The 8,161-nt window shown below is 41.9% G+C and overlaps 1 protein-coding gene across 2 annotated transcripts; it reads right to left on the reverse strand.

Moving 5' to 3' along the window:
- Positions 1-1,741: 1,741 nt before the first annotated feature.
- LOC111225437 (visinin-like protein 1) lies at positions 1,742-5,680 on the reverse strand. 2 transcript variants are annotated; one of them, XM_022750304.1, is made up of 4 exons: positions 5,471-5,680; positions 3,217-3,383; positions 2,872-3,087; positions 1,742-1,941 (listed from the first exon to the last, which is right to left on the reverse strand). In XM_022750304.1, the coding sequence occupies exons 2-4, from the start codon at positions 3,376-3,378 to the stop codon at positions 1,744-1,746; spliced, it is 576 nt and encodes a 191-aa protein (XP_022606025.1). In that variant the 5' UTR covers positions 3,379-3,383; positions 5,471-5,680; the 3' UTR covers positions 1,742-1,743. The 2 variants fall into 2 exon arrangements, with proteins under 2 accessions (XP_022606025.1, XP_022606024.1); XM_022750303.1 differs by having other exon boundaries at positions 3,217-3,385; positions 5,297-5,680.
- Between the last annotated feature and the right edge of the window lie 2,481 nt (positions 5,681-8,161).

Consider the following 8,161-nt stretch of genomic DNA (forward strand, 5'->3'; position numbering starts at 1 on the left):
CATTAAGTGCTCCTGTCAGACCGTGTCTTTTGAAAAAAGCCTGTTGATGGTTTATTCATTTTAATCACTACAGAATTAAGTTTGGGTGCAACACATGCCACATGTATAAAAGAATACAGTCACTTGTATTATGATTTTTCGTATTTGATATAAACATTTACTAGACAAAGAATCTGACATGGTGACTGGACTGAAATGTATAAATAATATGGACATTAATAATGTGATGGTTGGTTTCTGCTATGTTATCGACAAGAACAGTGAAAAGCTTCTGCAACCTCCACTGCTGTAAGTGGACTACAAGCAGACACTCAGTCCGTGCTTGCATAGCCTAGAAATGGGGAAGCAAAACTGTTGAAAGAGAATTTCCGCATTAACTTTAGCCAACATCATCAACCAGCTGCTGCCTCTGTCACCGAAACGCTCTTTCAAAAGCTTCATCAAGCACCTCTCCTGAGGGTCCTGCATCTTTAATGATCGCTGCAAACTAGAAGATGAGACCGTTCAATAAAAAGTTTTTCTCCTTACAAAAAGTTTCAGGAATGCAGTGTGTCCAGTAAACATATATGAGGCTTTTTTTTCCCCTGCTCTTTTTTTTTTTTTTTTTTGCTGCATTGGAAGTGGAGCCCCTCTCACAAGGTCCCCGGCCCAGAGAGTGAGCTCCCAGCATCAGGGTCAAAAGCCAAGACTGTAGTCATTTTGCAGTACTCTTCATTTCTGTAAACATGTTGATATGTACAGAGTAAAGTTATTTAAGTCTAAATCAAAGAAGCAGCCTGAAAAAAGAAGCCAATTTGGGATCGTTGTGGGGAATAATGCATGAGTACTGTGCCTAATTACAGCGGTAATTTTTGCCTCTCCTCCAGATTAAGTGGCAGCAGTACAAATAAAATCATAAGGGGGATGATGCTCTGTAAATATATTGGTTCTCAAAAACATAATACAGTGTTTATGTCTTACTCGGTAATTAGCCAACTGCAACCCAAATGCTATCTTTCAAAAACTCAAGTGTCACACATACACGTGTACCAAATGGAGGGAAGCATGCTCCCACATTACTGGAGGTGAACTAATGGTCTGATGAGTCACATACTGTACATCCCATGCAACAATACTAAATGAATTTTCGGAGGGTTTCTCTTTTTACAACCACCTAAAGATGCAAAAGGTAAGAGATTATATTTTTTTTTGACACATAATATATGCATGCAAAGAACCTACTCCTCTTGGTTCCATCGTGTGAAAACGTCTGGAACAGACAGGAGCCTCTCTATTCTCCAAGAGCTCAACAAGTCTGGATAGCAGAGACAGTTACAATTATCATAGGAATTATTGTTTTGTTACTATCATGTAAAGCGTACAGTAGTTGCAGCAGTGAACACTGGGGATCCTAAATACTGCAGGAACATAATTTAATGCAGTGCTCCACTGATATACAAGCTAGGGGTTGAATGAGAATGTATAGGGTTACTGTGCACGAATCACATTGGCATGTTTTGAAATAGAAATGTATGATATCGTATAGCTATATTCAAAATTATTCAGCATTTGACATTCTCATGCATACAACCACAAGAAGCGAGTCCATTGAAAAATAGTCCAAGCATTGTTTTTTTTTTCCTGTGGAAATGGCAGAGAACCTAATGAGACATTAAAACATGTGCTGCTGTCCAGAGTGAGTGGATTACGGACGGGGAGAGGAAGCGAGCGAAGAAGGGGCGGGGGTGGGGGGGGTGGGGGGGCTCACTTCTGCATGTCACACTGCAACAGGAGCACGATGGACGGGTCGCTCTTCGCCGCCTCTTTGAACTCCTCCAACGAGATCTGGTCGTCGTTGTTCTTATCCATTTTGCTGAAGATCTTGTCCACCCTCTGCTCTGGTGTCAAACCGTCCTCGTTCATCTTCATCATGATCACAGTGCCCACCATTTTGTAGATCGCCTGTGGGTGAGACGCAGTGAGAAATTAGCAGAGGATTGTGGTTCATTATGTAATCCAGTGAAGCCTACATGTGTTCGTTTGGATCAGTGATTCCCAACCAGGGGTGCTTGTACCCCGGGGGGTAGTTGTGCAGGGTTACCAAGGGGTGTGTGGAAAGCTAAACTAATTAATTCAACTCAACTCAACTTAATAAACTAAACTTAAAAAAATAAATAAAATAGAATTCCATACATTTGTATTGAGGAGGAGAATAAACAGCCAAATAAGATTACAAATTGGTCTGAGGCTAATTGTAAATTTAGCAGAAAAGTTAAAACAATGAGCTAAAAATAATGGATAGATGTTTAAAAGTAATGGTTTAAAAGTTGTAAACAGTTGAAATACAAAAATAATGGATAAATGGTTGCTGTTAGCTACAAGTAACAAATAAACAGCTGAAATAGCTAATAATAAGGGGTTGAATGCTTTAAACGTGTAGTAGTATGGATGCAGAGTTGACCTAAGCAACCTAAAAACTGACAATTGAATTGTACGTAATCTCTTATAGTGTTAAACAGCATCCACAGCATTCATACTGTATTTGCAATATGGCAGATGGTGTTAATGAAGCTCTACTTGATATGATCTGATGGGACTGTTGGGAGGTGGCAGACAAAAATAGAATAGATGTAGATGTTTGGGAATAAAGCACACCACATTTATCACTACAGGAACTGTCAATATGCTCCAATATCACAGACACATATCAGATTTACTACACTTATAGTGTTTCCAGAAATGGCTTAATGTAATTCAATACAACTGCAGTTTTGTCGTTATGAATCTGCGTCTGTGCTCAAGGCATTGCAGGTGTGCAGGAGACTGATAACAACCAAAAACAGAGCCAGGTCCCCTGATGAGCGAGGGCTTAATGACCGGATAATCCCTCACCTCGATTATCTCCAGCATCTCCACTCTGGTGATTTTGCCGTCACCATCCAGGTCATACATGTTGAAGGCCCAGTTGAGTTTCTGCTCGAAGCTGCCACGGGATGTGATGGACAGGGCGCAGATGAACTCTCGGAAATCGATGGTCCCGTCTCCATTTTTGTCGAAGGTTCTGAAGGCGTGTTGTGCAAATTTCGATGCATCACCGTAAGGGAAGAACTGCAAACGTGGGAGAGAGGCGTTCAATAATTCAACCAAGGGCTTTAAAAAGGGCTGTTGTGACAGCAGTCATAGCACCAGTTTTCATTAAAGACAACTCAAAAGAGAGGATGTGGTTCACACACAAACCTTGACATAAAGCTGCTGGAACTCCTCCAGATTCAGCCTGCCACTGGGGCAGTCTTTCAGGAAGCCTTTGTACCACTGCTTCAGCTCATGCTCATTAAACTCTGTGTTCTTCACCAGATCCTCCATCACCTCTGGAGTCAGCTTGCTGTTCTGCTTTCCCATGGTTCCTGTGGTGCAAGAACACGTGAATAATGCATTTATATGTGCTTGAGCGATGGCAGAATGAAATTCTCTAGCACAGCACAGAATACTAGCTTTTTTTTTAAAGCCACTTTAAACATGAGTTACAAGAGAGGGTGTAAATATTTTATTTTATTTTTAATTTAATTTTTTTTTTGTTTTGTTCAAGGGGGCAAATATTTCCCTGGTGCTCGTGTTTCTATTTCTGTCCCTTCAGCCTGTTTGTGCCAGTCTGTGGCCCGGGTAGCACTGACCTGGATCATCACTGTCAGAGCAGATCCAGTTCATCAAATGTTCGATCGCTGCTATCAAGTTTCCACTGCAAACACTGTCCTATAACCTGACGATGACAACAAAGCCTTCGCTTGGTTGTAAGAGAAGCACCGCTGCAGCAAATCCAGAGACCTGAGTATGGACACCATGCACACAGAGCGCACAGAGTGGCCCTCTGTAATCTGGATCAGCGGGGAATATAGCTTATAACAGAGTGGTCTGTATGTGACATATAGTGTTTAAGCCAGTTGTGGGCCAATCCACAGACCAATCTGCCTGGATTACTTCCTTATCCACACTGACGGCTCCAACTTGAACAACCGCACCAGAGCAGCCCTGTCAGAGGATTCATGAATTATTGACTCTTGATGTGGGAAAAGACTTAAACTGAGCAGGATTGCGTCAACTCTCAGTACATAATTTAACAAATGAGACAGCAGGATATTATTTGCATATGTGAACACAGGCCATCGTGAGAATAATCACTTCTTGACACCAACATATGGTCCACATCTCTGCAGCAGCAGCAGCAGTAGCAGCAGCAGCAGCAGCAGCAGCAGCAGCATGACAGCAGGCTGGACAGCTCCACCACCACCACTACCAGCAGCAGCAGCAGCAGCAGCAGCAGCAGCAGCACTGCATTGGCTCAGGCCTTCCACAACAAACAGCACAAATGTGTTGCTGCAGCTAAAATCAGTGCAACCCACAGCCTTTAACGTCCATCCCTTGCGTGTCATATCACCAATCCTGACGAGCATGATTGGTAATTATAGCAACCGATCTCGGGTTTAATCTCTAAAATAGGCTTCGGTGAATGACCTTGAGGACAAACATTTTTTTTTTTGCAGGAAGATGTCAAAACGAAATAGTTTCGCGGACCGTTTGAGCCGAGACAAAAAAAAAAAAAAAAAAATCAAGCACCGTGTGACTGGGGTGTTTTTAGAGAATTACCCGCCACATATCGCACAGGCCACAGGTACGAGCGGCTTGTTCTGCCCGAGCAGCGGCCGGCAGATGCTGTTTTATTTCACGCTTTGGGGCAATGACATCTGAGTTAATGCTACTGAAGCTAACCGCCTCCTGCAGGAGCACAGGGAGAGCCGCTGCTGCATTCCGATGGAAACGACGCAGTGAGAGTATTTTCACACCAGATCCCGACCACCATCCTGCTCCTACAACCACAGCATCCCCGTGCGCACCGGGGCGAGAACAGATTCCCCAAATTTCATAACCAAACACACCTATTTTTTTTTTTTTTTTTTTTTTTTAAACCCCCAACCAGCTTCCCTCTGTGGCACCGCAGAGCCACGTTAGCTGTGCATGTAAAAGCCAATTAATTACGCAAATCTTGATGACATTATTGTTCAAATCATCCCTCAACTGTCTTATTATCCTATTTTTTATTTTTTTTGGTTGTTTCCAGGCAAAAATGCAGAGGCTTTTTTATTTTAAGGGATGCGCAGGTGCCCAGTGTGCCAGCCCTCCGCTCGATCCCATTCATCCAAACAAGAAGGAAATTATGAAACATAATGCGTGACACATTCACACAAACCATTCACCGCTCGCTGTATCCACAAATCTGAAGATCTAGCACGACATGTACATCTGCAGGCAATCACTTCTTACCTTTTTTCACAGCCTATATTTGGTGATTCTCTATGGGAATAAATCTGCTCTGGCTTCTGCAAAGTACAGAAAACCCCCCCTCTTCCGATGGAAACGTTTGCCCAAAAGGGATTATTCTCAACACTCGCTCGCCTCCTTAAAAAAAACACACACATGCACACACACTCACACACACCCGCTAATGAAATTTCTGGATTTTCCCGACGTTATTCCAGATGAGGCGCAGCAGGGACCGATCCCACGCCAGTCTTTGGTTATGCGACTTGCAGGAGCGCGGCGTCACCCGTGTGCATCACAGCCTGATCATAAGTTCACTGTTGCTCAGCTGCTCCGTTTGGGTTCAGCTGGATCCTGTCACTTTATCACCGGATCCTTCATCGTGATGAGGATGGTCAGCCTGAGATTTCATCATCATCATCATCATCATCATCATCATCATCATCATCATCATCATCATCATCGTCGTCGTCGTCGTCGTCAGGGAATAAACATTTTGGTTATTTGAAAACAAAACAACGCGCAAGATTTTAAGATGCGTCCAGATTTTTATGACACTGACGGAATAATTCACTGATCAGAATTTTTGAATCACAGAGGGGAAATATTTTAGTATTCCTACGGTCATTAAACGCGCCTTTAAGAAGCATAATAGGATTTAATGACTAAAACCAAGGCTGGGAAACTAACCAGGGGCCCCTAAAAGCCACTTCACTGTGTGCAGGGCCACAGCCAGGAGTCATGAATCCAAGTCTCCTTGGCCCCACCCCTCAAGAGATTTTAACCACACACACAAGAAGAAAAAATATAATTTATTTATTTGAATTTTTATTTTTGAATTTTTATTTTCCAGCATGAAGGTCTAAAGATTTTTTTCACAAAGGCGAGGTCTAATTATTTCGCTGTTCCCAGAGCTTTCAGTCGTATTCCCCAGTCTTCTTTGTATGTGTCCCAGAGGTCATGAATGAATCTCTATGCTCATTTACTGAAGATTTAGTTTCCAAACTTATTCCTTACTGCCAAGAAATTCAAGTCTGGTGGGACGATGCTGAGTCTTTTATTTGTTTGTTTATTTTTGGATGATAAAATAAATCCAATTTAAATATATTTTGTCTGACAAATACTGAAATCAGGAAATAAAATATACACCAAGTGTTAGTGGATAAATGGGTCACAGTTTTGGTTGTTTTTTTGAAGATTTGTTTGGGAATTTGTGCCACTAAAGTGCTGCCAACAGGATCCTGTGTTAATGGCTCAGAATCTAATTCTATCAAATCTGACATGTATTTTTGTGTTTCATCAATTTACCACTGACATACAGAAAACCTGAAGCCAGGTGTAGTTATTGCAGCACAGGAGCTGTGGTGAGGAGCAGGTTCAGAGGAGGAGCTGCTTCAGGAGAAGCAGGAAGGAGGAGGAGCTGGAGGAATCAGAGGTTACAGGAAAGATTGACTTCAGGTGTAAACTCCTTTGTCTACCGGCAGCTGAACCCTGGGTCCTCCTGGTCACAGTACTTTGGTCGAGTGTGATGTGAGTTCTTTTGTTGTTTATTATTAGTTATGTTCAAGTTATGTTAGTGGTTGCCTTATATCATGACTCGATTTTTGTTTTTTGGGATAAAACGAGCAACAATGGTCGGCCATCTACCCGTTCACTGTACAAATAACGACAAATAAACCTGCGATAGTTGGAATTGAACTGCTACTTCTCCTGGTGTCTCGTTGTGCCTGACCGCACACCCACAGTGTTCACATTACCTGGAAACCACCACCACCATACAAGTAATATCAGGCCGCACTAACAGGAGTAGTTGGTCTTTTGTGTAAAATATAATGATTTCATCTATAGTGTCCTCTGCGCTTTGTACTTTGCTTTGGAGACAGCAGGGGCCCAAAAGCAAATTTTGGCCGTGGGGCCACCAAACATGTTAATCTGGCCGTGCTGAGGTCATGACCTCGGTGTCGTCAATGTTAACTAAAGAACTGACTGTGGTGACTAAATATAAATTTGTTGGGAAATGTGGGAATATGCATCTTCAAAGTACAATATCAACTGATCTCCATGATAATGTCCTTGATGTAAGTCCTGCTTTATCACATTATCTTGTTGTTATCTTGTTGTTAAAATCTGTCTATAAAGGAATTGTGTGTCATTTGGGGAAATACACTTAGTTGTATGAGTTAGATGAGAAGATCAATACACACTTCAGTTTTTGTAAATATCAAAAAAGCAAGATATAATGTGCAAATTAGTGAACTTTGGGTGGATTTTATTTAGTTTTAACAGAGTTTCCAGCTTTAATGTAGCTTCATATTTAAGACATGAGAGTGGTATCCATCTGAACAACTAACTCTCAGCAAGAATGTAAATAAGTGTATTTCCCAAAATGTTAAACTCTTCCTTTAAAACCTTTATTGTTTAAGTGGAAGTTTTTATATGCTACATGTTCCCAAAAATAATTTATGTTTCACAGCAAACCTGGGGCTAACATCCCATTTTTGCCCTGTGGCTCCCAACATGACTAAAAATTATACCATATTTTAATCTTGCTAATAACTTGACTCAGTCATGGTGATGATACAGGCCAGAGAGCCTGTAATATTCCCTCAGTACGCTAATCTGCTGTAAAGAAGTAATACTGCTCCATATTTTTCCGGGAAGCCTCTGGGAGCCCCACAAGGACCCCTGGAGGTCCCTGGACACCAGTTTGAGAGCCACAGATATAGGTCACCTTTGTTAAATCATGTCTTGGAGCACAATTGAGGCTCCCAGCCAAAATCATTCTCAGTTGTGAGGACCCAAATCCAAATCTGGATCCATTCAGGCTTCTTAAGTATAAAATCCAGCGATAATCGTAGTTCAGTGAGCC

Source organism: Seriola dumerili, unplaced genomic scaffold (assembly GCF_002260705.1).
Source record: "Seriola dumerili isolate Sdu_G_001 unplaced genomic scaffold, Sdu_1.0 BDQW01000149.1, whole genome shotgun sequence".
Classification (NCBI taxonomy): Eukaryota; Metazoa; Chordata; class Actinopteri; order Carangiformes; family Carangidae; genus Seriola; species Seriola dumerili.